Source organism: Protopterus annectens, chromosome 4.part0, assembly GCF_019279795.1.
Source record: "Protopterus annectens isolate FY-2018-M chromosome 4.part0, PAN1.0, whole genome shotgun sequence".
Lineage (NCBI taxonomy): Eukaryota > Metazoa > Chordata > Ceratodontiformes > Protopteridae > Protopterus > Protopterus annectens.
Window position 1 is genome coordinate 1,084,744,108 of NC_056733.1, and position 21,425 is coordinate 1,084,765,532.

Consider the following 21,425-nt stretch of genomic DNA (forward strand, 5'->3'; position numbering starts at 1 on the left):
TTTATGCATCTGTAGAGGTGTAGGTACCTGTCAAGGCTAATGTTTATTAGCCATAGTTCAAACATAGTTGAATCTTCTGTTTCTTTAACTGAGGCATCAGTATAGCAGAGTGAGTCATATAGGTGCTTTTTCCCTATAATGGAAAATATTTATTTGCATGCCTCATACATGCCCTTCGTAAGCCAGTTACTAACTAGTTTTGGGTCATTAAAACTGTGGCTAGCTGACTGAGATGGCTGTTATTTCCAGAAGGCTACTCTCTAAGTTGAACTTCTTGTCCAGTGTGAAAGGTACTACACTTAGACAAAACCATCTGAGCAGGAAACGTTTTGACAATAGTCAAAATAAACCCTGCAGTTATTTTTGTACATTGTGATGGCTGACATGTATTTATGGACTCCATGCAGTGGGTGACTAATGAAGTTTAACAAAAATGTATTTAACTTCTTATTACCTTCCTTCCTCGGAGGAGGAGAGGAGATGTTAGTACAAGATGGACCTCCTATTGGAGTAGTGTACGTAGAAAAAAATGGGAATTGTGTGAATAATACATGCAGAATAATGTTTGGAAGGAGGAATGACATTTAAAAGAAGGCAGGATTTGAATGAGCTATGTAATGTCTGACTGACAATGACTGTATAGATTGTAAGTGACGTATAATGTTTGCAAGTAAAAATGTCAGTATGGTTTGTTTTCATTTATATAAATGTATGATTGCCTGTGTCACAAGTGATAATTTTAATATAGACTTTGTATTAAAATTTTTAACCAATACCTTGTAATATATGTTCCACATGATACTTGAAAACTAGCTGTACAGTCAGTGCAGGGAGTTGCTGAGTTCGTAACTCTTCAGTGGGACATGGTCATCTTCCTTTTAAGGTATTTCATTAGTTTGGATAGAATGCAGAGGGTTCTAGTTCAGTTCAGTGTGGCTAGTAAAGGACTGAAGCATTGCATTTATTTAGCAAAGCCATGGCACGGGTGGGCTGAAGGGGACAAATGTCCTGGGATCAGGTGGTTTTGGATTGTCACTGTTGGAGAGGTGATTTCCCTGCAAGCAGTGTATGTGATCGTTTAAGCATCCAGGTTTATAATCACAGGTGCTTAAATGATGGTCCCCAAGTGTTAGGCTTGCTGAATGGAGTAAGGATCGACAATGTGTAAGAGTTGCTGATGTGTCCTTGATTTACAGATCTGCAAGCAGTTCTGGAATATGTGCAAGTCAAGGGCACATCAGTAATGCTTACATGGTGCCAGTCACACACCCTTGTCTGTATATGTAGGTGGTCTAGAAGACCAGTGAAGAGCCTTTCCAAAATTCACAGTTTGCCCAGAGCACTGTCTGATAAAGTGATTTATTCAGTTACTTAGGAAGCAAGTGGAGGTGGAGAGAATCAAACCCTGGAATGTTGGAAGCAGCTCATTATCATCTCATAACTTTACTGTTCTGTTCTGCCAGAAAGTGATCATTTCGTATTGCACTTGCTCATATTTTAAGTTTGAGTAGATGCTTTTCAAGTTTGTGTGAACTCAGGAACATAAAATATGAATATTTGTTTCCAAGTGTTTGTACTGTAAGCTTAAATGAATCACAGGAGCAGAGCGGATCACCTTGTTAAAATGAACAAGGCTTAAATTTGCAACTTTATTAATTTCCTTGGTAAGTGAGAGGAAGTACATTCCAATTGACATCATTTTGTTCATCAAAAAATGCCTGTTTTAAATTAATTGATCCCCCTGGTAATTAATAAACCAAGAGGCAAGTTGTATTCCTTTCATGGGAGTACACCCTTGTGCTGCCAGTGCCGAAAAGCCTTGCAGTCCATAGTCAGTTGTATTTCAGAGTCACAGTTGGAATATAAAGAGAAAATATAAGAATAGAATATGCATTTCTTTAGTGACTTGGGTACACCCAGCACCATCATCTTCTAACTACTGTTTTTTTTCCCCTGTCGGATTGTTATGAACAGCAGACAGCAAGTGCAGGCCAGGTAGTTTCTTTTCCTGTCATGTTTGTGTTTCTGTAATTAAGGGACTTGCAGCACTTTCTTAGCCCCAGCTTTAATAGCGCTTCACTCTTATCAGTAAGAAAAGCAGGAGGCTGTGTGTAATGTTTCCTGGTCTTCAGTGTCTATCTTGTTATGGTATAGCAGTTAAGATAAGAAATACATGTTTGTGCTAGGTGCTTAATCTTCTTTACATTTACACTGAAATGTTAAAATTAAGAAATAATAAAAGTTATGCACGGGATTCAGAACAATTTTTGTATGTGCCTATTGGTAAGTCATGGGACATGACCTTAACACCTGCTGAAACAAAAATCTGTATGGCACAGAAACATGGGTGTAATACATTTTTTCCCCACTAATGAACATCTGGGATGCAGGAAGAACAAGCTCTTTTATTTCATACTTAATCACAATAGATTGTAATGATGAATTACTTGCATTGTTGTATTTTATCATAGCTTGAATGTGAAAAAAAAATTCATAGCTTCTTTCCTATGACCTCTAAATTGAATTGGTTTGTTGCAGAAGTTGGTAACAAACTTGCAAGGAATATATAAGCTCTGGCTCTGGCAGTACAACAATATGGTGTGAAGAATAAGTTTTGAGCATTGAGCAGACATGGACTTCTCCGTGCTTATTTGTACACGCTTTGACCTTCTGTTAATAACTCTTCCTAATGTTTCATGCACTGTAATAAACCAGAAACTTTTCTAAGAAATTGAGGCTGCCTTAAGTACTGGATATTACAGGGACGGGGAGGTGAGGTTATGCAGTATTAACCTTGTACTTTAGTAAGATGGACAACTCTGGATACCTGTATTTTTGGCTTGTGACCTGGGCTTAAATGGGTCCCTGCTTGAAACAGACAGCTGCTCTACTTAAAACGAACTAATAAACAGCAGCTGCAGAGAGCCGCATTAGTAAACCACCACAAGCGTGCAAATAATCTTATCAGTGTCCTTGAGGGAGGTGGTCTGTTATGTCACTTAGGGAAAATTTAGTGGCTAAGTGGGCACAAGGACATAAAAAACACAGTGTACCTCTGCAGAGGGGAAAAGTGATTTCATGGTCTGTGAGTAAACATTCTGCAGACCATTTTCAAAGGCTGAGTATTATAGCACTGTATGTTGTTTTGCAAGCTGTTCTTAGTTATGTACATTGCCCCAAAGATGACAAACAACTCATTATATGAGAATTTTCTGACTTTGAATTGCTCCATAGCTGTTTTACCAGCACAGTGGAGCACCTTAACTACATAGGACACACAGAGCTAGTAAAATCCCCAAGAGAAGTACCTACATGTTCTCACTCACACTTGCAATAGGCATTCACACACTGACACCGACTAAGTCACACACACTGTCCCAGTGGTCTACACACACACACACACACACACACACACACACACACACACACAAACACACACAGCTTACCTACAAGCAGTGTGAACAGAGTGAATCGGCCCTACTTCATCCTGAACACAAACTACCATCACTGAAATGTATAAGTTTACAAATTTGGAGCCCTAGTCCTTTCCAGAACTTATAGAATCCAGAAGTCTATGAATTCTGTACTGCGCATTCTCTACCAGGGCATCACGCTGGGAAGCATATTTACATAAACTCCGCCCACAGACTGCTCCATTTACATGCAGCCGTGGTGGTGCAGCAGTTAGCGTTGTCGCCTCACAGCAAGAGGTCCTCCCATTCAATTCTCGGCTGGAGCGCCTTCTGTGTGGAGTCTGCATGTCCTCCCCGCGGTCGAGTGACACTAAAGACATACAGGTAGGTGCGAGCATGAATAGGAGTGCCTTCGTTGAAGGTTGGGCGTCGGGCTAGCAACTCGGCACCGTAAAAATCCACTGCCAAGCATGAGTGGACAGGAATTCCGCTGTGGCGACCCCTAACCGGAAAAAGCCGAAAGACTTTATTACAAATCTTGTTGCCTAGATGTATAATGAAGTACTTAAAGACTCTGAGAGGTGTATATAACAGAGCAGTCATGCAAAGTTTGCAAAACAGCTTGCTCTCATCTTCACAAGTGAGGTATGAATACCAGTTGATGTGCCTGATGGAGGTGTGCTCCTTACTAAGTACTAGCATGAGAAAATATGTCACTACTTTGTAAACCACAGTGCTAGGTGTGTGTGTGTGTGTGTGTGTGTGTGTGTGTGTGTGTGTGTGTGTGTGTGTGTGTGTGTGTGTGTGTGTGTGTGTGTGTGTGTGTGTGTGTGTGTGTGTGTGTGTGTGTGTGTGTGTGTCTGTGTGTCTGTGTGTGTGTGTGTCTGTGTGTGTGTGTGTCTGTGTGTGTTGTGGGTTGGAAGGGTGTAGCCAGCAGTTTACTTGCAAGATGAATCATCTCAAAGACACACACACACACTCACACTCTCTTCAGTATAGGTTTGCTTCATTCAAAGTGGATCCTCTTTCCCCAGTGAAGCCAAAGGTTCAAGCTTGGCATCAGTTTTCTAGATGCAGGCTTAACTCCATGATGAGCAGTGCTTCCGCCTTACCCACTGGAGAAATAACATCAGGCCCTCTACCTCATGTTGCATACGTGATCCTGAGCACTTGCTTCCTTCCCTTCATGTTGTGGCACCAAGAAGCCACCATTACTTGTCTGTCCCTTTCCTTCCTTAAGTCTGTCCTCCAAGCCACCATTACCTATCTGTCCCTTTGCTTCCTTACGTCTGTCCTCCTAAGACTGGATGCCTTTGTAAAGCTGTTTCCTTCTTTACAGAGGTTCATTGTTTTTCACTCTTGCAGTAATATCCTTTGTGATTTCCTGGCGTGGATGCCCTTGGATGACCAGGATGCAAGAGACTTCATCCCTTCCCCCAGCTCCAGTGTATACCCTCCAGTGCAACATCAGGATAAAGGTCGGTCCATCCTTATCATTATGACAGCAAGAAAGAACATATTTAAACAGTCCATCAGTTGGTCCAATGCCAGTGATAGAACGTTGAAAGGTAAGTGCCCCATATGGGAAATGTATTTTTCCGCTGAGATTTTATTATTGTTAGATGTTGATAAAATCTAATGTTTGTCCATAATTTGGAAAGCAGATCCCCCATAAGGACTTCTGTTCTCTGTTCTACCTGGGCCCAGAGCACGATGTGCCAAGGTGTCCCCAGTGTGCTTTTTTTTTTTTAATAACAGGACTATTAATTGTAGGGCCAAGTTCTTACAAATCTACTTCGAAAAAAAAAAGGGAAGGGGATAGAGAACATTGGTGGCTTTTGTATGCCGTGCCGTCCACTAGACTGGCTGTTGATCTCCCTCGCAAAAAGGAGAAGCATCTAAAAGTAGTTATGGAGTCTGGTGACAGCATTTCTGTTTTGGAGAGCTCCCCAAGCATGAGATTGTTGAGAAGGCCCCCTCTGACAGCTGTGACCAAGAACTCTGGTGCATCCCTTAGGGAGACCACCATATTGTTGGCTGTTTCATCCTTTCTGCCTAAGACCTCCTGGGTATCAGATGGGTCCAGAACCACTAGGCAGGCACTGGCTTCTGACTCCTGCTTACAAACTGCTGCAGTGATAGGTGGTATTCCTTCACTAGTGTTTAAAAGGAGGTTGCATCAGGCCGGATGCAGGTCATGACCACTTGCATCAATGTGAGAGAGTTCCTGCCAATGGCAAGCCAAAGATTTGGGCCAAACCAAAACATAAGAGGAATGCTGTCAGCTTGCCCCAACCTACACCAGTTGAGCCTCAGCCTCCCTCCCAGGCCAATGTGCAAGGCCTAATTAAACAAACCTTTATCATTACATCAGAAGACAGTACTACAATAGAAATACTATCACAGACTAAATTGCTGGGTGTTACTGTAGATGAAAATCTAAAATTTGAGGGTCATATTCTTCAAGCTATTAAAAATGCACCACAAACTTGGTGCACTTTATTGAGCTAATTCTTATCTCTCAGAATATGCTAGGAAAATGACTGAAGCTGTCTTCTCCCATCACTTGTTTATGCAGCTCCCAGTCGTGCTAACCTGCACTCTTCATATGTGAAGAAACTGGATCCACACTGTAATAAGATAGCTAAATTCACACCAAACCTTCCATCCAGAAAACATCATTATATTGCCCTTAACAATTGCCCTGGATTGAGCTTCCATAATATCTCTTTACACATAGCTCGTTACTATACACAACCTAATTTATAAACCCAAAAATTGCCCTTCTTTAATTCTCCAGCATTACTCACCTACAAGGGAACTGCACTCAGGAAATAAATGTCTCCTAATTTCTAGTAAATCAAAAACCATACATGGCAGCTTACTTTACTCAAGTTATGTCACTAAGCTGTGGCGCAACGTACCGATTTACAACTAGAAAAACTAAGATCTTTTAAAGCCCAACTTGAATACCACCTGTCCAACTCTTTGTGCTTCTGCTGTTGTGTCTTTAATGACATAAGACTTGATCTGGGTTTGTTTTGTACCTCATTGTGGTACAAGGAACAGAGTTTGATAAGCTAACTGATAAATTACTGGAAGACTTTAAATATGAATCTGTATTAAGAAAAGATCATTAGAGTCTGAATGAATGTCTGATGAAACCAGGGAAAGCATATGCTGTGCTGTCTGTGTGTTTTGAAGTCTTGTAGAGTAAAATGTACAAGTTTATTTTATGAACTACAAGTCCAGATTAGATTGCTTTATGATGTAATAGAATTTAACATGACCTGTTTTCACACTGAAGTCAAGTAATTTTGTTTGTAGTGAAATAAGTACTATGACGATGTAGGAATGAGACACATTGTTATAAATGCAGTAACTGATGCAGTGACATTAGTGATTTACATGATGTAGGAATGAGTTCCATTGTTGTTAATGTAGTAACAGATATAGTGAATTTAGTGATTTACATGATTTAGGAACGAGATCTGTTGTTATCAATGTAGTAACTGATATAGTGAAATTAGTGATTTACACGATGTCGGAACGATTTCCATTGTTATTAATGTAGTAACCGATATAGTGAAATTAGTGATTTACATGATGTAGGAATGAGATCCATTGTTATTAATGTAGTAACCGATATAGTGAAATTAGTGATTTGTGCATATTGTTAACAGTTGGTTTCAAAATGGTTAGTGGTTGCCTCACAGCAAGAGGTTCTCCCGTTCGATTCTCGGCTAGGGTTGGTAGTGCCTTATGTGTGGAGTCTGCATGTCCTCCCTGCGGTCGAGTGGGCGTTTGAAAGACATGCGTTGAATGGGCATGCCTTCATTGAAGGTTGGGCATCGGGCTGGCAACTCGACACCATAAAAACCAACTGCCAATCATTAGCGGACCGGAGTTACGCTGTGGCGACCCCTAACCAGGAAAAGCCGAAAGGCAAACAAACTTCAAAGGTAACAAGGGTTTGTTGAAAATGCAGAAGTAGTACATGAGAAGAGTGTAGATGCTGTGTAATTGGATAGACCTCTAAAATGAATCCAAAGTGATATTTAATCTGTAAAAGAAGGTGATTTGCTGTCTGTAAGGTATTCTTAACTTTATGACCCTGAATAAAATAATGTGTTAAATAGCTGTTGGTCACCTCATAATGCATATAGACTGGGTCTTTAGTTTGAAGTCGGTGGGCATTTGCCAAACCAGTGAGCATGCTTGTTATGCTGATTTCCCAAAGCAAAGGTATACTGTTAGCGGCATGTGTAACTGGGTAACAGTTTGACAGCATTCCTGTTCACAGTTACTCAAAGCAAAGGTATACTGTTAGCGGCATGTGTAACCGGGTAATAGTTTGACAGTATTCCTGTTCACAGTTACTCAAAGCAAAGGTAAAGTGTTAGCAGCGTGTGTAACCGGGTAACAGTTTGACAGTATTCCTGTTCACAGTTACTCAAAGCAAAGGCATACTGTTAGCGGCATGTGTAACTGGGTAACAGTTTGACAGTATTCCTGTTCACAGTTACTCAAAGCAAAGGTGTACTGTTAGCGGCATGTGTAACTGGGTAACAGTTTGACAGTATTCCTGTTCACAGTTACTCACAGCAAAGGTGTACTGTTAGTGGCATGTGTAACTGGGTAACAGTTTGACAGTATTCCTGTTCACAGTTACTCAGAGCAAAGGTGTACTGTTAGCGGCATGTATAACTGGGTAACGGTTTGACAGTATTCCTGTTCACAGTTACTCAAAGCAAAGGTGTACTGTTAGCGGCATGTGTAACTGGGTAACAGTTTGACAGTATTCCTGTTCACAGTTACTCAAAGCAAAGGTGTACTGTTAGCGGCATGTGTAACTGGGTAACAGATTCACAGTATTCCTGTTCACAGTTACTCAAAGAAAAGGTATACTGTTAGCGGCATGTGTAACTGGGTAACAGTTTGACAGTATTCCTGTTCACAGTTACTCAAAGCAAAGGTATACTGTTAGCGGCATGTGTAACTGGGTAACAGTTTGACAGTATTCCTGTTCACAGTTACTCAAAGCAAAAGTATACTGTTAGCGGCATGTGTAACTGGGTAACAGTTTGACAGTATTCCTGTTCACAGTTACTCAAAGCAAAGGTATACTGTTAGCGGCATGTGTAACTGGGTAACAATTTGACAGTATTCCTGTTCACAGTTACTCAAAGCAAAGGTGTACTGTTAGCGGCATGTGTAACTCGGTAACAATTTAACAGCATTCCTGTTCACAGTTACTCACAGCAAAGGTGTACTGTTAGTGGTATGTGTAACTGGGTAACAGTTTGACAGTATTCCTGTTCACAGTTACTCAGAGCAAAGGTGTACTGTTAGCGGCATGTGTAACTGGGTAACAGTTTGACAGTATTCCTGTTCAAAGTTACTCAAAGCAAAGGTGTACTGTTAGCGGCATGTGTAACTGGGTAACGGTTTGACAGTATTCCCGTTCACAGTTACTCAAAGCAAAGGTGTACTGTTAGCGGCATGTGTAACTGGGTAACGGTTTGACAGTATTCCTGTTCACAGTTACTCAAAGCAAAGGTGTACTGTTAGCGGCATGTGTAACTGGGTAACAGTTTGACAGTATTCCTGTTCACAGTAACTCAAAGCAAAGGTGTACTGTTAGCGGCATGTGTAACTGGGTAACAGTTTGACAGTATTCCTGTTCACAGTTACTCAAAGCAAAGGTGTACTGTTAGCTGCATGTGTAACTGGGTAACAGTTTGACAGTATTCCTGTTCACAGTTACTCACAGCAAAGGTGTACTGTTAGTGGCATGTGTAACTGGGTAACAGTTTGACAGTATTCCTGTTCACAGTTACGCAGAGCAAAGGTGTACTGTTAGCGGCATGTGTAACTGGGTAACAGTTTGACAGTATTCCTGTTCACAGTTACTCAAAGCAAAGGTATACTGTTAGCTGCATGTGTAACTGGGTAATGGTTTGACAGTATTCCTGTTCACAGTTACTCAAAGCAAAGGTGTACTGTTAGCGGCATGTGTAACTGGGTAACAGTTTGACAGTATTCCTGTTCACAGTAACTCAAAGCAAAGGTGTACTGTTAGCGGCATGTGTAACTGGGTAACAGTTTGACAGTATTCCTGTTCACAGTTACTCAAAGCAAAGGTGTACTATTAGCGGCATGTGTAACTGGGCAACAGTTTGACAGTGTTCCTGTTCACAGTTACTCAAAGCAAAGGTATACTGTTAGCGGCATGTGTAACTGGGTTACAGTTTGACAGTATTCCTGTTCACAGTTACTCAAAGCAAAGGTATACTGTTAGCGGCATGTGTAACTGGGTAACAGTTTGACAGTATTCCTGTTCACAGATGTTCTTCGTTTTCCATTGCTGCAGTCCTTACTATTGGGTATAGTCCGCATCCAGTCGGCCCGAATACCAGAGTATAAGGCTGACGTCGGTCAGGGCGCATTAGTCTGACGTCAGTACGTCAGGGTACTAATGCGCATGACCGGCGTCATATCCTCAGTCTTTTTTGCCGCGTGGTCCGATGCAGAAGCAGTTTTGCGAGTGCAGGTTGGCGTTCTGAAATATTTCCGAAACCGGAGTTTCAGACCGAATCAGAGTTGGCTAAGTACCCCGTTGGGGAACATTTTGGTTTTTTCTTGCCTCAGTATTTAACCGGATGTCAGAAAAAGTGAATAACTGTATTTCTTGTGGGAAACAAATACCTCATAGGGATTACCATACATTGTGTATACCTTGTTTAGGGCCTGAGCACGACGTTGTTGGTTGCTGCTCTTGTGCTAGGTTTAACAAACGCACTATTAAGAGGAGGTTAGACTGTGCCAGATTAGTGTTTGGGAAGCGTTGCAATTATAAAATGCCGTCGGATGCTCCGACGCCCGCTTCGTCCAAGAAGCGCAAAGACAAAACAGCGAAGCCTAGGGTTGATGAACCGGCAGTCCCGGACGTCGGTTCTTTAGGAGGCTCAGTGGAGCCAGAGGTTTTGCCAGGAGTTTCTATGGAGTCTCAGGCAGAAACTTTACTGTTACAGGATGTACCCTCTCAGGAGGCAGGCCAGGCTGAGGGGCTTCTCAGGTAACTATTCTTCCCTCTCTTCCCACAGTAGTTAGAGCCTCTCCTTCTGTTGCCAAAACTTCTTTCAGAGGTAGGCCAAGTTCAGCTTCAGTAGGGGCTTCTCCTAGCATTTCGGTTCTGTACCTAAGAAACATATGCTTAAAATGGCAGAAGATTTGATTACTATGATTAGAGGTTCTATGGGCCCTCCTGATAAGAGGCCTAGGGTGGAACCAGAGTTTGACAGTTTTGAACAGGGTTCAGGGGCTTCTGAGTCTTCTGGAAGATTTGCAGGAGTATCCTCATTATTCTGATTCTGATGTGGATGATGCCACTCCTTCGCTTCTCCTGCTGAGGATTTTTCATTTTCAGAGACTCTGCATTCCATGAGGGAGCACTTTAAATGGGAAGGCCAGGATTACTCTGATTCCAGGAAGAGGCTTAGGGAATTCTTGTTTTACCCCAGCATAGGCCCTTAGCTATACCTCCTGTGTTGAATGTGGTGGAAGATGTTTTGCAGAGGCTTCCCTGAACCCTGATTCTTTGCCTCCTGCTCCTGTTAAACCTGATAGGTACTATAGGGTGCCCAAGCTCATAAGTATTTGTTTAAGAGTCCTAGGGCGGACCCAGAAACTGTTTCTCAGGGGCCTAAAGGTGTTAAGGCCTCTGTGGTTAAAAATCCTGTTCCCACTGACAAAGAGGCAAGGGCGTTGGATAGGTGGGGTAAGAAAGTGTATACTTCTTCCACTCTAGCCATGAGAGCGTTGAATTGTCAGTTTCACATGCTGAAATATCAAAATTATCTCCTTTCACAATTGAAATCTAAGGTGGATGCTTTGGCGGAAGGTATTGATTGTAAAGAATTGCTGGATTTAGTTTATGTGTCTGAACAAGTGGGCAAGCATTCTTTGCAATGTGGTTTTGATGCTGTGCAGGCCTCCTCGAGGGTGGCTGCCACTAGTTCTGTTCTTCGCAGGCATGCCTGGTTGAGGGATCAAAATTTGGCTGAGCATGTTAAGACAAGGATTTTGGATGCTCCTTTGCAGTCTGATGTGTTGTTTGGTTCACCTGTGGAAGCAGTTTTAAAGAAAATGGAGGACAAAGCTAAATCTATGCAAACTGTTAAAGATTTTTTGCAGGTACAGCCACCGAAGTTTAGTAGAAATTGGCCTGCTAAGGGGTGGACATATCCTGCTTATGATTCCCAGTCTTAGGGGTAGGTCTAGCCGTGGTAGGGGCAGGGCTCAAGGTTCTTTTAGGCCTAGAACAAGGAGTTCACCTGCTCAGACTTCTGGTGAGGGCAGGGGTCAGTCCTTTCGTAAACAGACCCAATGACCTGCCTTTTCAGCTGCCAGTAGATTCTCGTCTGGCAGCTCCTTTGGGAGGACGACTGTCTCTTTTCAAAGAAAATTGGGATTTAATTACTCAAGACAGATGGGTGTTGGACATCATTCACCACGGTTACAGATTTTATTTCCATACAATGCCCCCTTTCAGAGGCATGCCAGACGTTCCTCCTCCACAAAGAAAAGAGGCTCACAAGCAAGTTTCTCAGTTACTCCAAATAGGGGCCATTCAGCCAGTCCCTGTATCAGAAAGGGGCCTAGGATTTTATTCTCGCCTGTTCCTAGTACCAAAGAAGGGGAACACGTGGAGACCGATTTTGGATTTATCTCTCCTCAACATTTATCTGGACATTCCCAAGTTCAAGATGTTGACGTTACAACAGCTTTTACCCCTGCTGGGCAAAGATCACTGGATGGTAACTTTAGATCTCAAGGAAGCTTACCTTCATGTGCCTATCAGGCTAAGTTACAGGAAGTATCTGCGGTTTCGAGCTGGAGATTCTCATTATCAGTTCTCTGCATTGCCCTTTGGCTTATCTACTGCCCAGAGTATTCACAAAGGTTCTGGCTCCAGTGATAGCTTACTTCGCTACAAGGAATTCAAATCTATCCTTATTTAGACGACTGCCTGATTCTGGCTCAAGAAAAGGAAGACCTTCTACAGCATCTGGAATATGTTATAGCAGTGCTAAGATGCCTAGGGTATTCTGTGAACGAAATAAAGTCCAGTCTAGTACCCTCTCAAGACATGTGCTTTCTGGGTGTGAGACTGAATACAGCAGCCCAGATGGCCTTTTAACCCCGGACAAACAAAAGAGTCTATCACTTTACTTCCATCAACTATCTCATCAGTCCGTGCTGACTGCAAAGACAGTCCTTCAAGCATTAGGGTTCATGGCATCTTGTATTCTGGTGCTTCCCAATGCCAAACTGCATATGAGGAAGTTACAATGGTATCTCAAAAATGTATGGACACAGCACTGCCAGGATTTAGACACTGTCATTCAAATAATACCTTGCCTTCAAAGAGAATTTTTGTGGTGGGCTCAGAAATGTCACCTAAACAAGGGACTCTCTGTGACCCGGCCAGAGGCGAGTCAGATTTTAACGACAGATGCCTCGGACATTGCTTGGGGAGCTCATCTAAATGGAAAGTGGATACAAGACAAGTGGCCTGCCAGACTACAACATCTACATATCAACATGAAGGAGATGTTAGCAGTCCAGTTTGCATTAATGGCTTTCAAGGAGTTACTTCTTCCAGGGCAGGTGTTGATTCTAACAGACAACACAACTGTTATGTGGTACATCAACAAGCAAGGGGGAACACATTCTTATCCTCTATGCAGGCAAGCAATGATTTTATGGGAGACTGCGCTAAGCTTGCAACTAACTCTTCAGGCAAGGTTTCTGCCAGGAGCACAGAACTCCTTAGCAGATGTGTTAAGCAGACAAATCATGGATCCCCACGAGTGGAAACTGGATCTTCATGTATTTCAGAAATTGACAGTGTCATGGGGAACTCCAGACATAGATCTGTTCGCTTCTCCACTAAACCACCAGCTGCCAAAGTATTGCACAAAGGGGTTTCATCACACAGCTTGGAAAGTGGATGCTCTGTCTTTCAGTTGGAAAAACCTTCATGTGTATGCCTTTCCACCTCTGCCTCTTCTTCCAAAGGTACTATTAAAGGTCAGACAAGACAGGCCAAGGATGGTTTTGATAGCTCCAGATTGGCCTCGGCAACACTGGTACCCACTACTACGGAGTCTGGTAAAGAAGCCTCCATGGCCTTTACCTCTGATTCCTCATCTGTTATCTCAGAAGGACGGTCATCTGCTCAATGTCAAGCTTCACTCTCTTCATCTAACAGCCTGGCATATTCTGTGTTGAAACACAGCAGGTCTCAACTTCCTCAACAAGTTTTAAATGTGATTATGGAAGCTAGAAGACCTAGTACAAGGAGAGTGTACGCAGGAAAATGGAAGAGATTTTTATTTTGGAGTACAGCAAAGAATTTGGAGATTTCTGAGCCTAATTTGAGTGTGGCTCTTCAATATCTTACTGAGTTATTGGACAAAGGCTTGTCCTTCTCTTCCATTAAGATTCATGCTGCAGCAATTTCAGCTCACTATGATTGTGACCCACCTTTGTTTTCACATCCTTTGTTCAAGCAGTTTCTTAGAGGGGCAAAGAATATAAGACCCCCACGTAGAGCTCCTACTCCTGCTTGGGATCTCAATTTTGTATTGGAAAAACTTACTCTACAACCTTTTGAGCCTGCAGCTACTGCTGAATTGAAATACTTGTCATGGAAGACTGCTTTTCTGTTGGCTATTACTTCTGCAAGAAGGGTGTCTGAGTTGCAGGCCCTTATGGCAGTCGAGCCCTTTTGATTTTCCATAAGGATAGGGTATCATTACGTACTAATCCTTCCTTTATGCCTAAGGTGGTTTCTAGTGTGGCTTTAAACCAAACTATTCATTTGCCTACTTTTTATGCAGACCCCCAAAATAAAGGGGAAAAGATTTTGCATACTTTAGATGTACACAGGCAATTGCGTTATTATTTAAGCAGGACTAAGGATTTTAGGCAGTCTCAGCAGTTGTTTGTTTCTTTTGCTTTGAATTCGAGGGCAAGCCTGTGTCAAAACAAACTATTTCTAGGTGGATTGGCTTTTGCATTGCATTTTGTTATTCCCATCATGGCAAGGAGATTCCAGCTGGGATTAGGCCTCATTCCACTAGGGCTACTGCCACTTCAACAGCATTTCTACGGGGGGGTGGCAACTAAGGATATTTTGGAAGCAGCTACTTGGAGTTCAGTGCATACTTTCTCTAAGCATTATCACCTTCCTATCTACTCTAAGTCTAGGGCTGGTTTTGCCACAGCTGTTTTGCAAGGCATGTTGTCAGCTCCTGCTTCTTTCTGATTTGCCAGCCTCCCTTACCTCTGCTTTGGGATTCTACCCAATAGTAAGGACTGCAGCAATGGAAAACGAAGAACATAGTACAGTTTTGTACCTACCATAAATGTAGATGTTCGAGGATTCCATTGCTGCAGTCCAATTTACCCTCCCTCCTTCCCCTCTGTGTTTAGGGGTGGTTGTGTAGGTGAGTTTACATGCTTATATTTTTGTATGTATTGTTCATGTTTTGGTGCAGGTATTTTGGGCCTTGTCTTTTTAGGGTCTTCTGACATCTGGGGCAAGAAAAGACTGAGGATATGACGCCGGTCATGCGCATTAGTACCCTGACGTACTGACGTCAGACTAATGCGCCCTGACCGACGTCAGCCTTATACTCTGGTATTCGGGCCGACTGGATGCGGACTATACCCAATAGTAAGGACTGCAGCAATGGAATCCTCGAACATCTACATTTATGGTAGGTACAAAACTGTACTTTATTGAAAGCAAAGGTGTACTGTTAGCGGCATGTGTAACTGGGTAACAGTTTGACAGTACATGCTGGTGTCATGAGAGATCATCCATGACGTGGGGCAGCACAGAGTGGCAGTGATACTATCAGTAATTCACAGCTCCAGAGTCCGTAGATAGGCTTAACCTCCAGTCACTCTATGGAGTTTGCTTGTTCTCCCTGTGTCTGCATGTACTTTCTCTGGATACTCTGATTTCCCCCTAAGTCCTCATGCTGGTTAATTGGTTATTACAAGCTGTGTGTGTGCGTGTGCACGCTCATGCACATATTTATTTTTGTAGATATAATCTGTATTTATTTTTGACCTTGTGGCTGAAAATGGTCTGAGGACCAGGTTAACCAGTACAAAAAATTGTAGGGTAACAATTTTGTGAACTTTTGTCATTTTTAAATATTTCAGTTTTGTGCTATATATATCTCTATGTATGTGTGTGTCTGTGTGTATATGTATACATATATATATGTATATATACATATATATATATATATATATATATATATATATATATATATACGTATATATATATATATATATATATATATATATATATGTATATATATATATATATATATATATATATATATATATACGTATATATATATATATATATATATATATATATATATATATATATACATACATATATATATATATATATATATATATATATGTAGACATTATAGGTTAACAAGTCTAAAAATCGTTGAGTGACAGTTTTGTGAACTTCTGTCATTTTTCAGTTTTTGTACTATACACATATATATATATATATATATATGTGTGTGTGTGTGAATGTGTGTGCACACACACACATATATATAAAATGTGTATGTATGCGTATATACATACATATATGTACGTATATATATATATATATATATGTATATATATATATATATGTGTGTGTGTGTGTGTATATGTATAGATGACTTTATTTATATATTCATATGTACGTATGAAAGGAATTTTTGTTTTCATTTCTGTCAGTCGACCTGTTTTATGCTGTGGTCTGCTGTTCAGAATAGTCAGTCTTTGTAATACTGCTTTCCTTTCCATCATTAGCACCAGCAGCTTTAAAATAAAATGACAATACTCTATACGATATGAAAATGGAAAAATATTTGCAACAGCCATATCCTTTGCTCCAGCTGTTCTTTATCTCTATGGTGGTAAAGAGCTGATGTTGGCCTCTCCTAAGATTGTTAATGCTTTGGCAGAATTGTACCGTAAAAGATGGTTTGGTTTATAGCAGACTTGTTTTTAACACAGTTGTACATGTTTTGCCTGTCTGTCATTCAGGTGGAATAGAGTTCATCGATCGTCTTCAGAATGATCCCCTGCTGTCTCAGAACAAGGTCGCTGTGGAGGCACTCGGTGATATGAAATTGCTGTTCGAGTATTTGACACTTTTAGGAGCAACAGATAAGGTCAGTTAAATTGTCAAAGCTGATTATGATTTGTAACCTGCTGCATTCTTTTTCATGACTTGTACCAATAAAAAAGGGGTAGGGTGACTCCGGGACCTTGTAAAGATTTTCATTTTAAGGGTATTTAGGAGTGTCCCAGCTAATGATAGTTTGCCAGATTTGTACAGGTTTCACTCAGAAAACCAGTAGAAACAGTGAAGCCCTTCCGTCTGTCTGTCTGTCTGTACCTGACTTTTGCAGAAGTAGATGGAGGCCCCCCATGTAGTTTGCAGAGTCCGAACAACCATCCAGTAGTACAAGTGAGTCGGCACTACCTAAAAAAAATTGTTGTAAAGAATTTAGGCATATGAGGACCTAAACGAAGGCATGACTAAAGTCTAGAAGGCCACTCCCCTTATGTCAGGTCAGAGGATGCTCTCCATCCCCCATGCTTAGTATCTTTTTGTGCTCTCCAGCCACTGCCCAACTGTTTTAGAGGTGAACATGTGAGCAGCTTCCAACATATATTTCCAGGCCTTATAGCGTATTGTTAGTACAGAGAACGTGGAAGCGGCACACTTCAGACTGACCAGACCCAATGTTTACATGGAGTTTGTGGCTGCATCTGGTTGAAAAAGGAACATCTCCTCTGATTCTTGTAGTGTACAATACCCATCCACAGGACAGGCCAAATCAGTTATTCTTTCAAAAAGGCCCACATGGCTGAATTAACAGCTCTGTGCCATTTTCTTGTCCCAGAACTTGGGCATTTAAGCAGCAAACATCAACCAAGGTCTCAGTGACTCCAGAATTACCTGTTCTAAAGAATTAAACCTTGCCTGTGATATAAATAGTACACGCTGGAGAGAGAGGTATGTATCTCAGAGACTATCCCTTCTTTGGAACAGGTTGTCCTTCCATGTGAAGCAGAGTTTCTCCCCAACCCAGTTCAGGTCTAACTTGGACAGCTGGATGGGGAACATGAGATGTTCTTCGTGTTTCACTGTTGCAGTCATTACACTTAGGTTATCCTGCTGGCAGGCTACCCTCAGTCTGCCTGAATTCCAAAATCTAGGTCCGGAGTCGGTTGCTGTCGCCTCTTCCCTGACGTCAGTGTGCCAGGGGTATAAAAGATGCAGCCGATGCCATTTTCTCCAGTCTTTCTTGCCACGCGGTGCCCGAAGCATAAGCAGTTTACAAGTGTTGGTCGGCCGACTCCTGAGATTTTCATGTTCGAATTTCAGATCCATAGTCTTCATTAAAAGCTAAGTACCCCATTGGGGAAACTTTTTTCTTGCTCCAGACCGATGTCAGAAAAAGTTAATAATTGTATTTCTTGTGGGAAGCAAATACCTCATAAGGACTTTCATTCTTACTGTATTCCTTGCCTAGGCCCTGACCACGACGTTGCTAGTTGTCGGTTTTGTGCTAGATTTAACCAAGGCACTATTAAGCGTCGGTACGATTTTGCATTGCACTATTTTGGCAGAAGATTTAATTATACGATGTTGTCGCATAGCCATCCGACTACCGGAATTCACGAGAAATGCAAAGAAAAGGACAGGCATCCGAGGTCCAAAACCGACGACGAGTCTTCTTCTAAGCCATTCGCCGGTTCTCGGTGAGGCACCTTCGCAGCCCTTGACGCCCGCTACTTTAGATCCGCAGGCCGCTACCGACTCCCACGTGGAGTCACCTAGGCTGCTGGAAGCTCAAGGTATTGGAACTATGGAGACTATTCCCTCAGATGGGTCCGGAGCTGCTGAGCAGGCATCGGGTTCTGAGGGTGTTTTCAGACCAACTCAATTATACATTAAAACGGCTTCAGCTTCAAAGGCAAAGACTAAAGCTCCCTTAAAGACAAAGAAACAAGTACAACAGCCTCATGGACAGGCCTCCATGCCCAAAAAACAGATGCTCAAAATGGCCGAAGACTTAATTACTTTGATCAGGGGTTCTCATCCCCCACCTGATAAAAGGGCTAGGCAAGAGACAGAGTATGAATCTTCAGATCAGGTTTCCATTTCATCTGATTCCTTTTCTAATCAGGAATACTCTCTTCCTCCCTATGAGGATTCTGATGCTGAAGAATCTATCCTTTCAGCCTGTCCTCCTGAGGATTACTCTTTTGGGGAAACCTTGCATACCATGAGGGAGCATTTCCACTGGGAGAGCCAAGATTTTTCAGTATCTAAGAAAAGGCTCAGAGACTTCCTTTTACTACCACAACACAGGCCCCTAGCTATTCCACCTGTGTTAGACATTGTTGATGATGTATTTTCAGAGTCCAGTCTGACCCCATACTCTACCTCCAGCTCCTGTTAAGCCGGACAGGTACTACAGGGTTCCTGACTCTCATAAATTCCTTTTCAAAAACCCTGCTGCTGACCCTGAAACTATCTCTCAGGGTCCCAAAGGGGTCAAGGCTTCTGCTGCAAAAAACCCTACCCCCTCTGACAGGGATTCTGGGGCATTGGACACACGGGGAAAAAAGATTTACACTTCCGCTACCTTGGCTATAAGGGCTTTAAATTGTCAGTTTCATATGCTCAAATATCAGCAATATATTATGTCACAGCTTAAACTGAAAATGTTGACAAATTCTGAATGTGCAGAAAATAAAGAAATGTAAGATTTATTGCATGCAGCTGAACAAGTTGGAAAGCATACTTTGCAGTGTGGCTTTGATTCTTTGGAGGCCTCCTGCAGAGCCGCTGTTACGGGTTCTATCATAAGGAGGCATGCTTGGTTAAAGGAACAAAGTCTGCCTGATCATGTCAAAGCAAAATTATTAGATGCCCCATTACAGCATTATACTTTTGTTTGGTGTTAAAGCAGAAGAGGTGTTAAAGAAAATGGAGGACAAAGCTAAATCTATGCAAATGGTTAAGGATTTCTTACAGGTTCAGCCTCCAAGATTTAGCAGACACTGGCCTACAAAGAATTGGTCCTTTCCAGTGTCAGACAGACCACAAAGGGGCAGATACAGATGCCAAAGAGGCAGATCCCAGCCCCAAGTTTCGCACAGGTCTAAACAATGGGGTGCTTCTACCTCCAAAAGTGGAGAAGACAAATCACAGCCATACAGAAACAGTCCCAGTGACTTCCCCCTGCCTGTACCAAGCACTTATCTTCTGGCAGCACCTTTAGGGGGAAAACTAGCACATTTTTCTCAAAACTGGCACATAATAACCCAGGACAATGGGTCCTAGACATTGTGTCACAAGGTTACAAGTTTCACTTCCATACCTCGCCAAGGACAAAGGGTTGGCCAGACCTGCCAAAACATCAATGGGCAGAGGCACAAAAGCAAGTCTCATCCCTCATGGACATGAGGGCCATTCAACAAGTACCAGAGCAAGAGCAGGGACAAGGATTTTATTCAAGACTGTTCTTGGTACCAAGAAAGGACAAGACCTGGAGACCAATTTTGGACCTATCTATTCTAAACACATTTCTGGATATACCAAAATTCAAAATGTTGACTATACAGCAACTTCTGCCCATGCTGGGCAAGAAGGCTTGGTTTGTGACTTTAGATCTAAAAGAGGCATACCTGCATGTCCCAGTCAGACAAACATGCAGAAGATGCCTCAGATTCAAAGCTGGTTCAATGCACTACCAATTCTCTGCACTGCCCTTTGGCTTATCTGCTGCGCCCAGGGTCTTCACAAAGTGCCTGGCACCAGTAATTGCATTCTGCAGACAGAGGAATACAAATATATCCTTACTTGGATGACTGCCTCATTCAAGCAGAGAACAAGGACATTCTGCTACAGCATCTGGCGTTTGTAAAAAGATTCCTAACTGGCCACTAGGGTACACAGTCAACGAAAAGAAATCAAAACTAGTACCCTCTCAAGAGATAATATTCCTGGGTGCAAGCTTAAATACAACTGCCCAGATGGCTTATCTCACGCCAGACAAACAAAGGCAACTGACTACTTATTTCAACCTATTGGCAACAAAGGTCCAGTTATCTGCAAGAAAAAATTCTGCAGGCCTTGGGCTTCATGGCATCCTGCATTCTACTAATTCCATATGCGAGACTGCATATGAGGAAACTTCAGTGGTACCTAAAAAGTGTTTGGACTCAACATTGCCACAGCCTGGAAACAATAATTACCCTCATTCCCTGCCTGCAACAGGAGTTTCATTGGTGGGCGAAGGCTTGTCACCAGAACAAGGGACAGCCATTCACTTTATCCCCAGCCAGACAGACATTAACAACGGATGCATCAGATTATGCCTGGGGGCGCCCACATGGCAGAAAGATGTATTCAAGGCACATGGTCCGCAAACCAAATGCATCTACATATCAATCAAAAAGAGATGCTAGCTGTTCAAAATGCCCCGACAGCCCTCAAGGACCTACTTCATCCGGGACAACTACTGATGGACAACACCACGGTCATGTGGTATATAAACAAGCAGGGAGGCACTCATTCTTACCCCCTTTGCAGGCTAGCCATGACTTTGTGGGACACAGTATTGACTTACCAAGTACATCTGCAGGCACAATTCCTTCCAGGAAAGATAAATACTCTGGCAGACGAACTAAGCAGAAACCTCATGGATCTCCACGAGTGGAAATTGGATCCACAAGTCTTCAGCATGATAACAAGGAAATGGGGATGCCCGGATATAGATCTGTTTGCCTCTCCTCACAACTACCAACTAAAAAGATTCTGCATAAGGACTTATCACAGACAAGCATGGAAATTGGACGCCCTATCTTTCAGCTGGAAAAGCTTAGCAGTAT

At 42.2% G+C, this 21,425-nt stretch overlaps 1 protein-coding gene across 2 annotated transcripts in view; it reads left to right on the forward strand.

The window, feature by feature from the left end:
• HARS1 (histidyl-tRNA synthetase 1) overlaps positions 1 to 21,425 on the forward strand; it is an 824,052-nt gene that overhangs the window by 544,304 nt on the left and 258,323 nt on the right. For both annotated transcript variants that reach the window (XM_044069030.1, XM_044069029.1), the window contains one exon: positions 16,557 to 16,684. In XM_044069030.1, coding sequence (XP_043924965.1) covers positions 16,557 to 16,684 — 128 coding nt within the window. The remainder of the gene's footprint in view (positions 1 to 16,556; positions 16,685 to 21,425) is intronic.